Source organism: Phyllostomus discolor, chromosome 4, assembly GCF_004126475.2.
Source record: "Phyllostomus discolor isolate MPI-MPIP mPhyDis1 chromosome 4, mPhyDis1.pri.v3, whole genome shotgun sequence".
Lineage (NCBI taxonomy): Eukaryota > Metazoa > Chordata > Mammalia > Chiroptera > Phyllostomidae > Phyllostomus > Phyllostomus discolor.
The window spans coordinates 100,527,924-100,549,186 of record NC_040906.2 but is presented as its reverse complement, the minus strand read 5'-3'; the positions used below and the strand labels follow the sequence as shown (position 1 = coordinate 100,549,186).

The following is a 21,263-nucleotide window of genomic DNA, read 5'->3' as shown; positions in this document are numbered from 1 at the left end:
TTTGGGACAAGCAAGTCAAGAGAGAGAAGTGGGAGGATCATAGAAAATGAGGAGTAGTCAAGAGCCAGGCTACAGAGCACCTTGTAGGCAGAGTAAGAACTGCATTATTCCAAATACACTAGCAAATTATTAGGAAGTTTTGAGGAGAACAGTAACATGATGATGCAATTTCAGTTTCTGGAGAGGTGAAGGAGGGGGACAAGTCTGGAGGCCTTTGCAGCTCCAGAAAAGTTGATAGTGGCTTCAACTGAAGCAGTCATAGCCAATGGGTAGGAAGTAAGTAGATTCTGGATAGACCATGATGGTGCAGACAACCACTAGGTGTGGATGGGACAGAAAGAAAGAAAACTGTCTTTGCTCTCAGTATTAGTAGCACAATTTGTATGCACTAAATTCTCAGGTAAGACAGCCCAGGAATGGGGACAAAAACCAGAACATCAGGGCAACCACGTATTAGAACTCTGAAATTCAGGTTTTCTTCATTTTCCCCCTAGAATATGCTTTCTGAATATTTTTTCATGCCTAAAACTAATCACCCAATTTCATTGTACATTCCCCATAATTTTAGTCTACTCTTAGGAAATGGTTAATAAATGTATTTACATCATACATTAACAGTTAATAATAAATGTTATCCTTCTAAGGAGTAATATATAGCTTGAAAAAAGAAACCAAGATTAAGTCAAAAAAGGAATCTTCTAATGGTGGAATGGTGGAAGTACATATTACTATCAAGAGATAAGTGACAACTTCTGGATTAGAAAAGCCTACTCCTGCAGGGTACCCCACCTGTCTTCCTGAGGGTGCTGCTGTGTAAGCCAAGGAATCCTATAATCAAACTATCCCGGAAGAGGGGAAGAGGAGAATAAGTAAGGAGTTTATTGGTTGCTGTGAAGTAATGAGAAGTGATGTCTTAAATTAGCAAAATCAAAATTAGAAAAGTAGGCACATTTAGCAACTATTTTTAAAAGGCCTCCGTCCTACTAATGTGACATAAAGTGATTTTAACAATGATTGGACAGCAGAACCATACAAGTTTTATAGCAACTCTGCCCATTAGAATGCATACTTTGTTAGTTTCATAAGGCTTAGAGTTGCTTAAAAAGTGTGATTTTCTTTTCTCTGTCTTGTAAAGGCTTAGACTTCAAGCAAAGCGACATGGAGTAGAATCTTAAGTGACTTAATGATGACAGATTGAAAGAATAATTGCATTAGTTAATAGTCATGTTTTGACTAAGCACATATAGATTTGCAAACATACTTGGATTTGAAATGCTGGTGCAAAGAATTCATATTAAATGTGTGTATGTTAAAAATTAGTTACTGCAGCATGACTAATTTATGATAATGTCTGTTGTCCTTTTAAAGTTGTAAATGCATTTAGAAAGAATCAACTTGTCATTTTCTTTTTTTCTCTTTCTTTCTTTCTTTTCTTTTTTTTTTTTTTTTGCTGAACAGACAACCAAAAATAAAGGGAACCAATCAAGCTTTATACATTTTATGCTCTAGTAATTTTTTATTGAATCGAGTGGGACTATTGATTATGGAAAGCTACTCTGAAGTGCAAAGCTATTGCTGTTCAGCAGTTGGTTTTGCTAGCCAAACTCCACATATGCATTATTGATAGAGTTCTATCGCTATGCACAGCACTTAGTGGTATGTTAACTTTCTTACACCGACAGAGGAACAAATCTTCCATCCAGGAGGACTTAAAGTGGCACAGTGGGGACTCAGGAAACATTATGCATCAGTAAAAGATGGACTCAATAAAAAGGCATCAGTTTCCTTCTGTTGAAACAATCTATACAAACTTTGAAACAAAGCACAGTTTGTTTGTTTGTTTTTCTAAAACAGGTTCTCCTAAAGGTCCCAGTTCATGACCCCTTTATTGCTGAAGTGCTGTAGAAAAGCTGTAGCCCTGGCTGGCGTAGCTCAGTGGATTGAGCGCGGGCTGTGAACCAAAGTGTCGCAGGATCGATTCCCAGCCAGGGCACATGCCTGGGTTGCAGGCCATAACCCCCAGCAACTGCACATTGATGTCTCTCTCTCTCTCTCTCTCTATCTCTATCTCCCTCCCTTCCCTCTCTAAAAATAAATAAAATATTTAAAAAAAAAGAAAAGCTGTTTAGTTCCTTAAAAATTCCTAAATAATTCATTTGACAGTCATTTCTTGAGTCCCTATTATGTGCAGCATGTTAGGTGCTGTGGTAAATGGAAGAAGATGTAGAAGACATGGTAAATATAGCACATGCCAATTTGTTCTGCAAGGCAAACGTTTCCAAATTCAGACCTGAATTAATTCCTCACTTTTTTTTGGAGCTACTCTTATAACTAATGACAACAGCAATTTTTCTTGGCTGGCAAACCAGATATATAGCTAGCAGAAGCAAGGAGGTCATTGGGAACTACATCACCTCAAGTTTGGTGTGTCCACCATTTCCCTGAGTAAGTGCCCCTATTTGATCTCCTTGGTGATACCAACTTCACCTGTTATTTATAAGAAATTTAAGAAATGACTTTGAATCCTCCATGTATACATTATATAATAAGTATAGGCATGGAATAAAGTAGCTTGTGCATAATATTCTAGAACTGGCCAACATTTGAGCATTCATTATTCATTCATCCACATGTTGTTTACTGAGCATTTACTATGAGCCAGGTACAATACTTTTATAGGTGGTATCCATTCCAAAGGAGAAAAAATATAAAAATAAACAAAAAAGTCATAACTGTATATATGGGATAATGTGTGCAAACATCACTATTAAAAACTCTTAGAAGAAGCCCTGGCTGGCATAGTTCAGTGGATTGAGCGCGGGCTGCGAACCAAAGTGTTGCAGGTTCGATTCCCAGTCAGGGTACATGCCTGGGTTGCAGGCCATTGCCCCCAGCAACCGCACATTGATGTTTCTCTCTCTCTTTCTTCCTCCCTTGCCTCTCTAAAAATAAATCAATCAATCAACAAACAAACAAATAAATAAAATCTTAAAAAACAAACTCTTAGAGGACATGGTTACCATACTCACTATGGTCTAGTTTTTAAAGAGTATATTTTACCAGATTGTTAAGATCAATAAAGTAAGTGAACACATGCATAAAGTGTTCCATTTCCCATACTGCACAGTTTCGGGCTGAAGCAGGTTGTGAACAAACATCCCTTCATGACATGTCAACCTCAGTACTAACTCTTCCAATGGGCAAAGGAAGCTGAGGATCCAGCCAGCTTTTACCTGCCATCCGTTTTCTTGGCTCTTTCCCTGGCTTCAGTACTCATCTAAACAGATTCATTAACTAACCCCCAGAGTTTTCTCAAGGAAAAGTGATTTTTATCTAGAACATCTAAAATTGGTTCCAGGTCCCTAGAGAGATCTTAAGGAGAAGTAGGCTGGTCACATAGGGTTGCATCACAAGGGAATTAAGTGGGCTGCAGTTGACTATCTCTTGGCATCATGAGTCTGCATAGATTAACTTTTGTGAAGAATCTCTAGATTACCCATAATAAGGATAAATTCATATATACCAGTGTCAAGGAGGGGTGGATTATAAGAGTTTATCTACTCAGTGCCAGACCCAACTATTGAAACGATGTTTTACAAACTGGCTTTTCTGTGTAGTAATACCACACAGTCTAGGGCACACAGTCTATATTATACCATCAGCCATGCAGCTTCTCCCTTGAGATCTGATAAGAGGTTTACTTCACATTGGTCACTGCCACCTTTCACTAGCGCTATCTTATATTCTGTTTCACACTCACATGGCCACGTACAAGGCAGAAAAACCAGTTTTACATGAAAGCTGCTGCCTCCTGGTGAGGTGGTAGAAGGTTCTGGTAGGTCTTCTGAGCTTCCCCTTTCCAGAAAGACATCTGCAGCTGATGTTTGGCAATATCCGTGTGTGTTGCTATGTCTTTAATGAGAACAGGTTCTACTTAAACACAGGGGATCTGGAGTCAGACGTGTGTCAGCCCCTGGGCATGTCTAAGCTCTCTGACATTAGCATTTACAATATGCTAGCCCCTGTGTCCTCTGTTTTCCTTATGCTATCTAGTAAACAGGGCTACCTTATCACTTAAGGTCTTAGAATGTGTTTCACCCTCCTCTTAGTTGCAGCAGGATCTAATACTTAGATGTTAAGCAGAACATAGAAAGGACCCAAGTGCCAAGGTACCTTTTCATGCAAAGTTTTCAGGCCAAGAAAAACATAATGTCCAAAGTCTTAAAGGTCAATAAGAGCTAAACACACCAAGACAAAAGGTGGCAAGTGACATGTAAATTTATTGCTCTCTCATTTCTATCCCCACCCCATAATATACAATATGAGTGCTTACTGTTGTTTTGGAGGGGGCCATAAAATTACAAGTTGATTATGTAATGATAGAGGAAGGGGTCTCTTTGCTATAATACTAGTATGTCTTGGTCAAAAATAACAAACTCTTGCAACAAGCTTAAGGCTATACACAAAGTAACTCCTGGTAGTGTTGCAATTCCCCAAATTAGCATAGCATAGACTAGACTGTCTTCTTTCAAGTTAAATTACTTGCCCCAAGGCAACTTCCAAACTGCTTCATTCTCAGGGAGTGCTTCTGGAATGGGTTCCTCTTGGTCACAATTGCTTGTATGAAATGATGCTTTAGGGACTGGTATTCATAGTATTGTGAGCTGAAATGCAGGTCTGTGGAGCCCAGAGTAACACTAAAGCTGTACAACAGAGGAACTTTTTAAGCAATATTCTTATACAGGTACTGGAACCCTTTCTAGCATTACCCTCTTCTTGGAAGAATTGTCTTCCCCTACTTACCATAATAGCAAATTTCCTCACTTCCTGCAAGCCCTCTGCCCCCAAATGCTGCCTATTCAAATGAGGCTTCTCTAGTGACCCTGTTCAATGCCATGCCCTGAGCTGACCCTTCTCACAGCATCTCATACAACCCAGTGTTTTACTTTTTTCACAGCTCATACAAAAATATATCTATAGTTTAATGTATTATATTGACTTGGTGTATCTTCACTAAAATGTAAGTCCCATGAAGAAGAGGGAACTTTATTTTGTTCTCAGGGGTGTTCCAAACACTTACCACAGTGCTTGGCACACAGCAAGAATGCACTGCACATCCACTGAATTGATGAGCATGTCTCATGGCAAAGATGGTGGAAGGGTAAAAGCCCAGCTACATTCCAACAGAGTTTAAAAAACACTATGAAAAGTCACAGAAATGTGCATTTTTCCTGCTGGGGAGAAATTTTATGGTGAATAAAACTGCTTGATGCATATGAATTGCTCATGAATTCTGGGAAAGGAAAAATTGGCATTTTTGTTCCCTAATAGATTTTTGTTTCCATTTCCCTTGTTTACAATGAATTTTAATCACAAATGTCAAGCTAGAAACAAAAGTTAGTAGACAGCTTTTATGCTTTCCTGCGGTAGAGGCCAGAGCTCAGATTACAGACAAATAAGAATGTCAGCCAATGTTAATTTTGTTGTGGTTATTTATGCATTCCCCTTTTTACCACCAAGTGCAATCATTAATTAACACATCATTCTGCCTCGGAAATGCTGATTGGTATACAGTGAATTTTCCAAGACTCTTATTTCCTGCAAATGTACTATTTGAAAAGGTGTTTTAAAATGTTTAGCTCAGTAACATCATCAAATAACAGAACTAGAGGGCCAGGTTCATCAACAATTAAATGTTTTAGCCTCTATTTTCAGATGTTAAGTTACAATAAAATGAAGGTCAATACAGAAATTCATCTTGAGTACGTCTTAAATCATCATCATTCCCATTTTGGAGAAAAAATATACATGTGGATACATACTTATGTTTATATGTACCCACATCTTGGTGAGCTTTCACTGGGAATATCATGGTGGTCATTGCAATTGAGTAAAACAAACACTCACTTTGGAGCCAAATGAGCTTCAATTTGAATTTGAACAATATCAACTTATGTATGTTTCACTCTCAAAACTTCAACTTTGTATGATCAACTCTATGTTATTCTAAATAGTCTCTGTGAAATCTCTGATAAAGTTATCAGCTATCTGTAGGTCCTCAATAAAAGTAGTCATAACTTAACAAATATTGATGCAAGTCAACTTTTTCAGCATATCAGGAAGGTGTCACTCTCACTTCTAAGAGAACTGTAACAGTTATTTACAAAGAGGAGAAAAATGTGGAGTGATATCTATAAATCAACAAACTGTTTAAAATGTCTAGAAGACATCACTGGCCATTCTGTGAAAGGAATGAAGAAAATGGGCACTGATATCAAGGTCAACATTAAATGCAGATTCTATTCCTGGCAGTTTACCATTGAGGACCTTTCTGAATTATGTCTCCATAGGGAAAAAATTTCCAAATTACTCAGAAAAAAAAGCTGGAATTACTACAGTATGCCTTGTAAGGAAAGAGAGATCTTTTCTGAAGGAAGTAAGCATACCAGCAAACAGCAACAATAAAGGCTGCCATTCTTGTAGTGCCTCCTATGCACTGAGCACCGGGACTGACACTTTACATAGCCAGTATGTACCTTTTAGCCTTCAACACAGGCAGCATAATTACACATATTTTACTGAAGACTTAAATGCCTTAGAGAAATTATATAGCTTGTCCAAGGACACACAGCTAATAAGTGATGGTTATTCAATTTTAATCTGGGTCTATCCCAGTTCAAAAGTGTCAGAGATCCCAAATTTTATCCTATTTCCAATTCCATGCTTTGCCGCCAAACTAGTGTTTTGAAAGAATGGGCAAATATTCAACACAAAGAAGGAAAATTCTGTGAGACAATATCTTAATCTCTAAAGGATCATGAACTGCACCTACCATCTCTGCTTTTAAGGTAAGAAATAATGAGAATCTAAGGGGCCATCTTAGTAAAAACAGTGAGCAACCAGTATGTAAAGAATATGCTGAACCCACACTGATATCAATGGTGAGAGAGAGGAAGCAAATGGCTAAGAAACCAACAAGAGAAGCTTGCTCCTCTATCTACCCCCAGCAACCAATACACACAGCATTTCAGGTTTCAGAGCACCTATTGAGTTTGTAACCCAGTACTTTTCCCATATCCTCAGGTGATTTATTTCTACAAGAAGCTATTTTTGCCTCATCTTATTTTTACCTGGGAAAATTATTCTCAAATCTTAGAAACTATAGGGAAAGGTCTATCTAAAATAGCTGCAGATTAAACAAATAGGGTTTGGGACAGCTGTCCAGCAGGAGTTACTACAGATCTACCCCAAATAGACTTCTGAACAACCAGTTCTCCACGACTGCTGTCATTATCAGACCAGTCCATTGTGCACCAACAGCGCAAAGGAAAACACACTGTAGGCCTTGCCCAAGGGCTATTAGCCAGAGAAGATATAACAAATATCAAGACATTAAAATATAGCTACTAATCTACAGTAACATTTTGTCCAACATTCTCTGGCTCCTGAGAGGCTATGGAATAGAAATGGCACAGGGCGGCAGGTAGAACTGCAGACCAAACTAAATAAGGAAAGAGAGTCTTCTTACTCATCAGCCATGTAACCACAAGGATTATTTAACTCTCTCAGCAGTAGTGTCCTCACTTGCAAAATGAAGGTACTATGAATTGTTTCTTAGTTTGTTAGAAGTATTGGGTACAACATGTCAGGTAATGATAACTAATAGTTATTGAGCATTTATTATGTGCCTGGTGATTAGTGAAATGCTGTTAGTAGATGTATAAACTAGACACTAGAATTTATTCACTTGCCAAAATTCACATAATTAGAAAGTCACAGAAATAGGATTGGAGCCCAGAGAATCAATACCAAAGCCCATGCTCTTAACATATTGTGCTATACTGCCTAATATGGAACTGTGTACTAAGTACAGACTCAACAAACATGAGTCACAACTGCTGTTGTGATTGTTAACATCCCTACATCACAAAAATGAGGCTATATGGAAAACTGAATACTCACACTACAGAATGCACAGTACCTGGGACATGGCTGCAAAAGTCCTCCTTCAACAATGCAGGCCTGTTTCTCGAGAAGTTCAGGGCACTCCTTTCCACCCCCAATAGTGATGTGTTTCACATTCCGGATCCTGCTCCTAAATCCTGGTGAGAGACTCCCTGAACGACACGTCTTGGAGCAGGGACTCCAGGAGGACCATTCGGTGGTCTCACAGTCTTTCGGCATGATGCAGGACTGGACGGTCAAAGGAAAGGAGTCTTTCATGCAAAGGCTAAAGGAACACAAGCAGAAACCAGTTGGCCATAGATTAAACCGGTGTAACCAACATTATGAAGTGCCTACAATTTTTTAAAAAATGAAGTCTAGTTTAAGTGTTCAAATTTGTGGATTTGAAAAATCTTGGAGACGTCATGATAAAATATTGAAGAATGTGCATTTTAAAAATGTATGATCTGCCCTGGCTGGCGTAGCTCAGTGGATTGAGCGCAGGCTGGGAACCAAAGTGTCCCAGGTTCAATTCCCAGCCAGGGTACATGCCTGGGTTGCAGGCCATAACCCCCAGCAACCGCACATTGATGTTTCTCTCTCTCTCTGTGTCTATCTCCCTCCCTTCCCTCTCTAAAAAAAAATAAATAAATAAAATCTTTAAAAAAAAAAAAAATGTATGATCTATTTCATTTGAAATGGTGAACTTATTTCACTCTAGCAAGACACATATGTAAGGTGACTACACCTTTTACTTATAATGGTGGTTCTGCTAGAGTGTTTTTACCTACAATACAGACCACAGTTACAATTTATTGACTGGTTCCCAGGCAACCTTGCACTACACAGACTCTTTCCATAATCTCATGAGTTCACATATTATTATGTCCATTTATAGATGAGAAAACTTTGGCTCAGGAAGGCTAAATCATTGATTTAGGGTCAAACAAAGGTAAATGTAAGCTTTGGAGTATCCATCTATCCATTCTTTTAAATACTAAGCTATTAAAAATTAAAATGTACTATTATGTTTCCCTATACTTTTAGGCTCAGAGCAGCAATTTCCTCATCTGTAGCAATTTGAATGTTATCGAATATTAGCAGTCTAATTGGCAAACATATAAAGAAGTAAAAATAAAATAATGTGATGATGTGATGAACTCAATATAAAAGCATTTATAATGAATGATGAGGACAAATACTGATGAGACTATGATGGACCACCTGGAAAGGCAGGGGTAGAGGCTGGATTTTTTAAGAGAGTACATCTGAGCTATATTTTTAAAGAGGAGTTTCTCAGGCACAGAAAGAAAACTAAGTTAAAAAAACAGCATATTCAAAGACTTGATATAACACTTTGTGGGGATGGGGACCAGTGGTATGCTAGAACTAGAAATACTATTTCACAACAACTAACTCTTAAATTTTCAGAAATTCTGGAAGTGAGTTGAACTCACATGAAGTCACTTAAAATTGTCATGGAGGGAGTATTTATACCACAGATATCAGTAAATGCTACAAATCAAGCCCCTGACAGATGACCGCAAAGAATGGTGCTTAAACATTTACAGGCATACCAACGGGAGAAACTAAAAGCCAATTTTACAACTGTCATACATTTTTCAAATTAGGAAGCATAAAGTACAAAGAGTTAGGTATGTGGGTTCTTCAAAAGTATGTTTAGAAAGGTTTCTTATGAGACTTCTGGCCAAAATAGAGGTATAGGTAAAAATGCTTTGCTACCTCCCACAACCAAAAGAGGGAAAACAATGAATTAAAAAAGAAAAACCAGAACTGCCAGGGAATCAAACAGTGTGGAAGACGAACAACCAAGGAGTTAAGGCAGAAATCTTCATCTAAACTGATAGGAGGGGCGGAGACAGGCAACTGAAGAGGAAAGGACATGCAGCAAGGAAGCAGCTGGCAGACCAGGCGGTCTCACATTTGCAAGTGGATAAGCCAGGAGAAACAACTGGGGAGTGAGACAGACCATGCCACCTAAGGTTCCAATGTGGGAAAAGAAAGTCTCAAAACCTCTGGCTGTAAAAACCTATGAGGGATGTGGTAGCAGGAGAAACTCCCAGCCTCACAGGAGAGTTCATTGGAGAGACCCAGTGAATCCTAGAAGGTACAAAAGCCCACCCACCTGGAAATCAAGGCCAAATTTGCTTGTGGACTGTGGGGGAAGTGACTGAAAGCCAGCAGAGACCCAAGCAAACAGCATTGTTGCCTCTCTGACTCCTCCCCCATGGACAGCATCACAACAAAGCAATGTGGGTTGCCCTGCCCTGACAAATACCTAAGACTCCACCCCTTACTATGTAACAGGAGTGCTGAGACAAGGAAATATGGCCCAAATGAAAGAACAAATCAAAACCCCAGAAAAAGAACTGAGCAACAAGGAGATAGTCAACCTATCACATGAGGAGTTCAAAACACTGGTAATAAGGATGCTTACAGAAATGAGTGAGTATGAATAAAAAACAGAGGAAGAAGTGAAGGCTATACAAAGTGAACTAAAGAAAAATATACAGGGTACCAACAGTGAAGGGAAGGAAACTGGAACTTGAATCAACAGTTTGGAGCAGAAAGAAGAAAGAAACATTCAACCAGAACAGAATGAAGAAACAAGAATTCAAAAAAACGAGGTGAGGCTTAGGAACCTCCGGGACATCTTTAAATGTTCCAACATCCAAATCATAGTGGTGTCAGAAGGAGAAGAGGAAGAGCAAGAAATTGAAAACTCATTTGAAAGCATAATGAAGGAGAACTTCTCTAATCTGGCAAAGGAAACAGACTTCTAAGAAGTCCAGGAAGCTCAGAGAGTCCCAAAGAAGTTGGACCCAAGGAAGTACACACCAAATCACATCATAATTACATTAACCAAGATTAAAGATAAGGAGAGAATCTTAAAAGCAACAAGAGAAAAGGAGACAGTTACCTACAAGGGAGTTGCCATAAGACTATCAGCTGATTTTTCAAAAGAAACTTTGCAGGCAAGAAGGGCTGGAAAGAAGTATTCCAAGTCATAAAAGGCAAGGACCTCCATCCAAGATTACTCTATCCAGCAAAGCTATCATTTAGAATGGAAGGGCAGATAAAGTGCTTCACCGATAAGGTCAAGTTAAAGGAGTTCCTCATCACCAAGCCCTTATTATATGAACTGTTAAAGAGACTTATCTAAGAAAAATAAGATGATCAAAACTATGAACAGTGAAATGGTAACAAACTCACTACTTTCAACAACTGAACATAAAACAAAACAAAACAAAACAAAAAAAAAAAAAACAGAAAAAAACAAACTAAGCAAATAAGTAGAACAGGACCAGAATCGCAGAAATGGAGACTGCATAGAGGGTTATCAGGGCTTGGAATCAGGACACACTGGGAAGAACCTCTCTTGAAAATAAGTGGCCCACCTAAAACAAACTTACAGTCACTGTACAATGTGCAGGTAGGTGTTAATCAACAAGAAGTTTATAGGTTTTTGCCTTTTCAGAAAGTGTAATTGGCTGAACTGTGTCCCCTTCCCAAATTACATGTTGAAGTACCAACCTCTAGTACCTCAAATGTGTTTGTATATGGAGTCATTAAAGAGGTAATTAAGTTAAAAGAAGGTCTCTAGAGTGGGCCCCAATTCAATATGACTGGTGTCCTTATATGAAGATGAGGACACAGGCACAGAGAGGAAAGACTATTTGAAGACATAGAGCAAAGACAACCTTCTGCGAACCAAGGAAAGAGGCCCAGAAGAAACCAACCTTGCTGATACCTGATCTTGGACTTTCCAGCCTCAGAATTGTGAGAAAAGTAATTTTTGATGTTTAAGCATCCAGTCTGTGGTGATTTGTTAAGGAAGCCCTGGCAAACTCATAGAGAAATTTAATAAAGTTTTTCAATGTGTGTATATTTTAGAATGAGTTTCAATTTCCAAGATGGACTTTGTTTTTCCTTTTATGAAGAAGGTCCCACACTATGCAATTCTTTGTCTACAGTTAAAGTGGTTGTTTGTTTATTCCCATGACGAGCTTCCATTATCTGTTGTTCATCTCCCTTGAACTGACTTATGCTATTAAACAAGTAGAATGGATAATAAGACACCAATAGTACAAGCACTTGCATGGAGCTGCAGGGCTCTTGTGTTCTTGTGTTTTTCTAAAGGGCTCCCAATTCTTGAAATCAGAAAGTGTATATAGAGGGGGTGAGAATATGGAAGCCAAGTAAGTGGAAGCTGAGCCCTCTTGCTCATTCCCCCAGTATGGATTTTCAGCTGATCTTCTAACAAGTGACCTAAACAATCAATGCAATCTTAACTGATGTGAATTTTTGAAGCCAAGGAGTACAGAGGAAGCTTTTTATAGTCTTGTAAGAGATTTTATAAGTTGAAGGGGACATACCCTGAGTAAGGTGCCTGCAGCAGAGGAGAGAACACAGGGAACCCACAACCTTAATCGGGAGAGTCTTGGGAGGATATACAAAGTCTGGAAGACTCAAGTTGCACACACACAGTGAGCAGAACATCCATAACTGCAGCATCAACAGGAAGAGTTCAAGAGAGAAATTCTGTCTCCTAAAACTGTCAGAGGCACTGGCAGGTTGTGGACAACCCTGACTGAGAAAGACTTTTTGCCTTTGGGGGAAGTGGAGTGCACAAATAGCCAGTCAGTGTCTCGGAGCTGCAGTGTGGGTGCCACATAAGGACTTTTTTAAAGAGGGCAATGGAGGTGTGGCTGGGCAGGGACCACATGCATGCACACAGCTGCCTTGGCAGCAAAGAGGCCATATTTAAAGTGCAGTTCATGCCCAGTAAATCACGCTGGCAAGGAAGAGTAGAAGGCTGGAAGGTAAAGGGATTGCAGGATCCCATCCACCATGGCTGGTGAGCAGGGGACTGTACTTATAATGGAGGGTTTGGGTCTGAGCCTCCTATAAGAGCACTGAGCTAGGAGCTGGACAGGCAAAAGCTCAGTGCCTGAGATTCTTTGCAGCCAGGCAGGGCCACTGACACCTCAAAAACAAATCCTGGTAAGAGGAACACGTGCCCACCCCCACCTACAGGATTTGCAAACTCTGCAGAACAGTAAGACCAGGCTCAAAAATCCCCTACAGGGCCCATATCTACAGGGGAAATAAAGAGAATCTCTAAAGAAGCCCTTTATGAACTTTTATCAGACACTGTGCTGGCTCCTCCTCGGGCCCTATTCCAACAACAGAGCAGAGAGATTAGAAATTGGAGTAGCAAGAAGTATTCAGGGCCACACCCAGGTCAGCTCTCACTCAGAGCTGTCATCAGCACCAAGCAAGAAAGAGCTTATCCTTTTACACAGGTTGGCTCCTCACATGAAACAGACAGCTGATTCATCTGAAACTACACCTTTTTGTAAATAATCTGGGACAAGCCAATACATGTGATGTGGAGGTGGGGGAACACATCCATGTTCTTCCCTGAAGACTGGACAGTGTCCCTTGGTGGGTGACTCAGGAACCCTAGGCTCCTGATCACATGACGGGCCACCTCTGGAGGCAGGTAAAGGTGTTACACATAGTGCTGTCGGAAGTTAGAGGAGCCACTCCTAGGCCTTGTGCTGATAAAAACTCAGCAGGGCAGGAAGTGAGAACCAGCCAAGCTTGAAGGAAACAACCAAAGACTGCGGATTGCTTGCAGCCTTGAAAAAGGTGCCTAAAGCTGGACTGGGTCACCAGCTAACATCAGGAACAGATCCTGAAGGAGAAGACAATAGGCAAACAAACACTAGACTCTGCTGAGATGAATTCTACTTCGTTCTTTTTCATTATTTGCACTAATTTTCTCCTGAGTAGCTTTTTAACATGGTTTCTTTGTCTTCAATTTTGTTCCTATTATTTCACTACTTTTAATTTTTTAATTTTCTTTTGTTTTATGTATATTATTAATATTATTATTTTTAATTTTTATTTTACTTTTTATTCACATCCCATACTTTACTCTTCCCTTCTCTTACTCCATTTTGCCTTCATCCTTCTTATTTTTGGTTTAAATTTATTTTTCCCTTTCTACCTGTTTCCCTTGTTTCTATTCTTCACTCTTACTATTTCTCCTCTGTCCAATCTCTCAAAACCGTCTTTCTTTCTGTTAGTCATCTCACATTGTTTTCCCTTTCTTATAATATCCTTATTGTAATTCCACTTTTATTAATATTTGCTTAGCTGTGATTAATACTGGGATTCTTGTTGCATTTCTTCAAATATATCCCTAGTGATTCATTATTTTCTCCTTATTTTAAATCTCATATTTTACTCTTCACCTGTCCTACTCTATTTCACTTTCCTACTGCCTTGTCTTTTTTTCATTTTAAATATTATTTTCTCCCTTTCTTAAACTGGTTTCTTACCCTTGCACTTATTATTTCTCCTCCCTTTCTCCTCTGAAAATCATCTTACTTTCCTTTAGATATCACACATCTTTTTTTCCTTTTTATTATATTATTATTCTCTTTCCACCTTTATTAATCTTTGCTCACTTGTGGATATTACTGCCATCGCTGTTTTTCTTCAATTTGGTCCCTACATTTTCATTATTTTTTTCTACAAACCTCATATTTTATTCCTCCCTTTTTATTCCATTTTGCCCTATGCCCTCCATATTTTATTTATATTGTCAAATTTATTTTCCTCTTTTCTTCACTTTGTTTCTATTCCCTACTGACAGTATTTCTGCTCCCTACCCTCTCAAAATCATTTTTTTCATTAGTTACCTCATATTCTTTTTATATTTCTTATAATATTCTTATTCTCTTTCAAACTTTACTAATGTTAACTCATTTGTTGTTGATATCATGGTAGTGGTTGGGGGGTATTTATGCTGGTGTGGGTTTTGTAAGAAAAGTATAGGCAAATGTCTCTGATGAAAATAGATGCTAAAATCCAAACCAAATATTGGCAAGCCAGATCCAGCAATACATTAAAAAGATCATACATCATGATCAGTGAGATTTATCACAGGGATGCAAGGATTGTACAGTTCTGCAAAACAATAAATGTAATACACCACATAAGTAAAATGAAGGACAAAAACCACATGATCATATCAATAGATGCTGAAAAAGGATTTGATAAAATCCAGCATCCATTTATGATAAAAACTCTCAGCAAAGTGGGAAGAGAGGGAGCATACCTCAACATAATAAAGACCACACGTGAGAAACCTATAGCCAACATCACACTCAATGGAGAAAAACTAAAAGCATTTCCCCTAAGACCAGGAACAAGACAAGGGTGTCTGTTTTCACCACTCTTATTCAACATATACTGGAAGTTCTAGCCACAGCATCCAAACTCAAAAGGAGGAAGTAAAACTGTCATTATTTGTAGACAACTTGATAGTATACATAGAAAACCCTATAGTCTCCACCAAAAAACTACTTGACCTAATAAGTGAATTTGGCAAAGTAGTGGGATACAAAGTCAATATTCAGAAAAGGCATTTTTGTGCACCAACAATTAAATATCAGAAACAGAAACTAGAGAAAAATCCCATTTACTATAGCAGCAAGAAAAATAAAGTACCAAGGAATAAATTTAACCAAGGAGGTAAAAGACTTGTACCTAGGAAACTATAGAACACTGAAGAAAGAAATCGAGGACGATACAAATAAATGGAAGTATATTACCTGTTCATGGATTGGAAGAATTAACATCATCAAAGTGTCCACAATACCCAAAGCAATCTATAGGTTCAACACAATTTATATTAAAATACCAGTGGTATATTTCACTGGTAGAAAAAATACTACAAAAATTTATATGGAACCAATAAAGACCCCAAATAGACTCTGCAATCTTGAGAAAGAAGAATAAAGTTGGAATGATCACAATACCTGATATAAAACTATATTACAAGCTCACTGTAATCGAAACAGCCTGGTGCTTGTATAAGAACAGACACATATATCAATGGCTGTGGAACAGAGAGCTGGGAAATAAACCCATGTCTCTATGGTCAGTTAATATTTGACAAAACAGGCATGAACATACAACATAGTAAAAATAGTCTCTTTAATGAATGGTGTTGGGAGAACTGGACTGGTACATGCAAAAAAATGAAACCAGACCACCAACTTCCACCATACACCAGAATAAACTCAAAATGGATAGAAGACTTAAGTATAAGTCATGACACCATAAACTAAAATTTCAGATATCCCAGGCAGCAGTATTTTTGCTGATATATCTCCTAGGGCAAGGAAAATATAAACCAATGGGACCACATCAAATTAAAAAGCTTCTGCATGGCTAAAGAAACCACCATCAAAATGAAAAGAGAACTGACGGAATGGGAGAACATATTTGCCAATGATACATTGGACAAGGGTTAATTCTTCAAAATACTTAAAGTACTCAAATGACTCAAAACCAAGAAGAAAATAAATCCAATTAAAAAATGGGCAAAGCACCTGAATAGACACTTCTCCAAGGAGGACATACAGAGGGCCCATACACATATGAAAAGACGCTTAACAACACTAGACATCAGAAAGATGCAAATTAAAACCACAATGAGATAATATCTCACACTTCTCAGAATGGCCATCACTAATAAATCAACAAACAGCTGCTAGCAAGGATGGGAACTAGAGAAAAGGGAATTCTAGTGCACTGTTGGTGGAAGGAAGACTGGGGCAGCCACTGTGGGAAACAATACGAAATTTTCTCAAAAAATTAAAAATAGAATTGCCTTTTGGACCAGCAATTCCATTGCTGGGAATATACCTTAAGAATCCCAGAACACCAATTCAAAAGAACTTATGCATCCCTATGTTCATAGAAGTGCTATTTACAATAGCCAAGTGCTGGAAACAGCCTACGTACCCATGAGTAGATGAGGGGATCATAGCAGATAAAAAGAAGGAATTCCTACCTTTTGTGATAGCATGGATGGAAATGGAGACTATTATGCTAAGTGAAATAAGTGAGTTGGTAGAAGACAAATACTATATGATTTCACTTAGAAGAGGAATCTAATGAATAAAATAAACTAATGAGCAAAATAGAACCAGAGACACTGAAGCACAGAACAAGCTAACATCAGCCAGAGGAGAGAAGGGAGGAGGCTAATGGTAGAAAGAAGGGGAAGGGACTAGTTAAGAAACATGTATGAATGATCCATGGACATTGCCAAATGGTGTGGGGGCTGACTGTGGGGGCAGAAGGTGGGTTTAGTGGAGGAGGGCAAAGCGGGAAAAATGGAGACAACTGTAACAGTATAACAATAAAAAGGAGTATATACTCCATTGATTACATATTTACTTATTTTTAATGTTATTATGTCTTTGTGTTTTTGAAAAGATCTCCTAGTTCTTGGAATTCAAAAGAATATATTTTCTGTTGATTACATATTTACTTATTTTTAATGTTACTTTCACTAATCAGTCCCCTTGGTTAAAAAAGTAATCATAAAAGGTACCACACAGGGCCTTGGTCTAACTTGATCTGTGAGACTCCATTTTACTAGAATATTGAATCAGAATTAAATTGTAAATCAGAACTATCTGGGACCTGAATTTTGTATCACAATGCATTTGCGTGACCTTAGTCTCTTGGCTGCTTAGTTTCATTCCTACAGGAAAAAAAGGATAATAAAATGTGATCTGCTCACATGCCAGAGTTATGGTGACCTTTATTGTAAGTAGAAACACTTTGTGAAGTAAAGTCCATAACAAAGTTTCTTGTCTACAGACAGAAGTGGGGACCAATCCTTTCAGTGAGGCGGTGGGCATTTTTAATAAAACAGACATGTGTTATTGATTTGTCTTTTTAAAAAGAAGATGGTATGGTAATTACACATCCTTGACATTTACAGACTATGTTGTCATTTATAAATTACTTTGCAAGTATTCAACTGTAAAGGAAATCTTTGAAACAAAAAATTACTCTAGTAATTCTTACTTCCTGTGTCTTTATGTACAAAATAAGGACAGAAACCTTTCACCAGAAACTTTTCACTGGAAAAGTGCCCTCATTTCATTAAGACTTCAATTACTACTTTAATATTAAATATCTCAAACATTCAGAGAGGAGTAGTATAATAAACACTCCTTTTTTTATAGCAAAGGCCAACATATGCTTCAGGTTTCATTAAATAAATTAAAAATTACAAATTCAGGTAAAATTTCTTGTTCTTTGCAATCCCAGTTCCATCTTTTTTTTCCACATGTAGCCATTCTCCTAAAAATAACAGGCATTATTCTCTACTATGTCTGTTTGTTTTCTCTTTTTTTTTAATCCTTACCCAAGGACATTTTTTCTTTGCATGTGGGGCAGGGGTGGACAGGAAGGGAGAGAGAGAAACATTAATACAAGAGATAAGCATCAGTGTGAGAGAGAAGCAGTTGCCTCCTGTACCTGCCTGGATTGGGGATGGAACCCACAACCCAAACATGTGCTCTGCCTGGGAATCAAACCCACAAAAATTTGGTTTAACTAATATGTATATGTTCATAAATAGCATGCAGCGTTCTTGTTTTGCATATTTTAAAAACCTTTGCTTAAAACACATATTACTCTGGAAATCATATTTCTCACTTAATATTATGACTTCTAGATCTATCCATGTTGATAAATTCAGATAATGGTCATTCATTTTTATTAGTGAGTCACATGCCAATGCATATGTATTCACTTTCCAGTGTACCTTTTGGTTTTGCTTAATTTCTTGCAATTCCACAGGATTATGTATTGAACCACCTTTTACATGCATCTATTTGCTACATGTGTGAGAGATTTTCCCTAGTATGTTACCCTGGAGTTGGGCCATAAATATTCATGTTATCAAATGTGTTAGATATTGTGAAAATTCTCCTTTCCTACATGTTCAAAACTACTGGTATTATTAGACTTAGTTTTTCCAAATTGTAGAGAAATGCATTTGGTTTTTCAGATTACCATTGAGCTTTATAATCTTCTCACATCTTCAGTAATACCCAAATTTTCTATTTTACGAATTGACTTATCCTACAGTTTGTCCTTTATGGTTGGCTGAATAATGGCCCCCAGAAGATGTCCACACTCCAATCCCTAGAAGCTGTGAATACATTACCTTTCATGCCAAAAGAAATTTTGCAGATGTGATTGTTAAGGATTTTCAAATGAAGAGGTTATCGTAGATTATACAGGTGGGCCCAATGCAATTACAAGGGTCCCTGTATACAGAATACAAAAGGTTCAGAGACTGAGAAGGACATGTGATAACAGTATTACAGGTTGGGTTAATACAGGCCATAAGCCAGGGAAAGTGGGCAGCCTCTGGAAACTGGAAAATGCAGTGGAAACTTCCAAAGAAAATGGAATAATATTCCCATTTCAAGATTTCTTAACTTTCAGGCTTCTGACCTCCAGAACTGTAAGAGAATACATTTGTATTAAGCCTGAGGGGTTTGTGTGTGTGTGTGTGTGTGTGTGTGTGTGTGTGTGTGTGAATTATTACTTAATCAATGCGAAACTAATATACCCATTTTTCTAGTGGGCTGTCTTTCTTCTTATTGAATTTAGGAAGTACACTCACATACATATATAGATAATGATGATAAATATAGACACATACATTTCTCCTTCATGTTTAACCTATATAATTATGATCTTTTTCTCTCCAACTTCAGTGTTTTAAAAAGATTTCTTGAAAATTATCTTTGATCTTTTTATTAATTTTAGCATACATTGCAGTCACATTTTTAATGTCTAGGATTTTTTTCTTATTTCCACCCTGGCTGGTGTGGCTCAGTGGATTGAGTGCTGGCCTGCGAACCAAAGGGTCACTGGTTCAATTCCCAGTCAGGGCACATGCCTGGGTTGGGGGCCAGGTCCCCAGCAGGGGGTGCAGGAGAGGCAAACACACATTGATTTCTCTCTCTTTCTCCCTCCCTTCCCCACTGTCTGAAAATATATAAAAAAGGAATGTTTTTCTTATTTCCTATTTATTTCTTTTTAATCATATCCTGCTTTCATTTTATGAATGGAATATATAATTTCATATCTTTGACAATATAAATTATACTTTTTTTAAACTTTAGGGAGCTTTTGCTCTTACAGATTTGGAAGACGTACCACAAGCACAGATTGGAAACTCTTTGAATACAGGTGTGGTTCATCATATAGTAAACATTACTGTTGACTGATTATGCACAACTCAGACATTTTATTTGGACCCTTAAAAGTTGGTCTCCATCAGTCTTTACTCTTTTTCTCATCATTTTTTCCAAAATAGGAGTCCCCCATCTCTTGTGGCGAAGTTCTAGACCTGGCTGCTCGCTTTAAGAAAGCTGATTAGAAAAAGGGAGCTGTCAGGGCATTCTCACAAACTATGTAGACACCTTTACATGACCTGAATTTGCACAAAATGATGTTTCACACTTACACTATGATCTGTAGGAAAAGGAATAATTTTTAGGCACATTGATCACATTTGTTCTCACAGTTATTTACCATCTATAATTCTTAAGCCTTCCAAGAATCTAGTTAGAATAGAATGAACTATACTGTGGTAACAAATAAATCCTGAAATCCCAATGGTTTAACAGAGTAAGTGTTCATTTTCTTGTTGCATACAGTCTGATGCAGGTAATTCAACTCTCCTAGAAAGAAGGCATTCCTCTACCTGAAGACTTAAGGATCCAGTTTGTATCTATCTGTCTTACAGATTTACCATCTAGAATATGTGGCTCCCAAGTTCACCTTTACAAAAGAAAGGTAGAGTAGGAGGATGGCCCAAAGTGATATATGAGTCCAAACTGGTTGCCTTTTTCTGACACCAAACTAATAGAAATAGCTTTAAAAAAATAAGAAGAATAACCTGAAGAATGCTTTATGAAGTGACATGTTACAACTGCCCATATTTCATTGTTCAGATCTCAGTCAAATGTCTCCAACATAACTGCAAAGAAGACAGGAAGAGACTTTTCTCTGTGCCATGGAAGAGGCAAAGTGTAATAAACCATAGCTTTGTGTCTGCTCCAGCTGTGCCATGTAAACTGGTTTGCTTCTTGCAGATCTTCCAGCTGCAGGAGGTCTGTCAGCTTTTCCCCTCTGCTAAGTGAGTTACCACTCATCCATCTGCTTTCCAGCTCCTAAAGTCTGTTGACATTTCTTTTTAGCTGTTATAGCCTTTCCTATTATTTTTGTACTTCAGAGTTTATGCTTTTTTATTATTTTACTTTATTTAAGTGGAGTTACAGAAAGTAGCAGCAATAGTTATGTTCATTTTGCCCTATTTAACCAGAAACCGAAAAAGTTATCTGACAAAAAATCTTTGCTCAAGTCACCTAATGACCAATTTTTAAATCGAAAAT

General features: G+C 37.9%; 1 protein-coding gene across 3 annotated transcripts in view; it reads right to left on the bottom strand.

The window, feature by feature from the left end:
• Positions 1-21,263, bottom strand: part of THSD7B (thrombospondin type 1 domain containing 7B) — a 903,223-nt gene that overhangs the window by 569,327 nt on the left and 312,633 nt on the right. For all 3 annotated transcript variants that reach the window (XM_036023677.1, XM_036023678.1, XM_028509548.2), the window contains exon 4: positions 7,982-8,230. In XM_036023677.1, the coding sequence (XP_035879570.1) occupies positions 7,982-8,230 (249 nt within the window). The remainder of the gene's footprint in view (positions 1-7,981; positions 8,231-21,263) is intronic.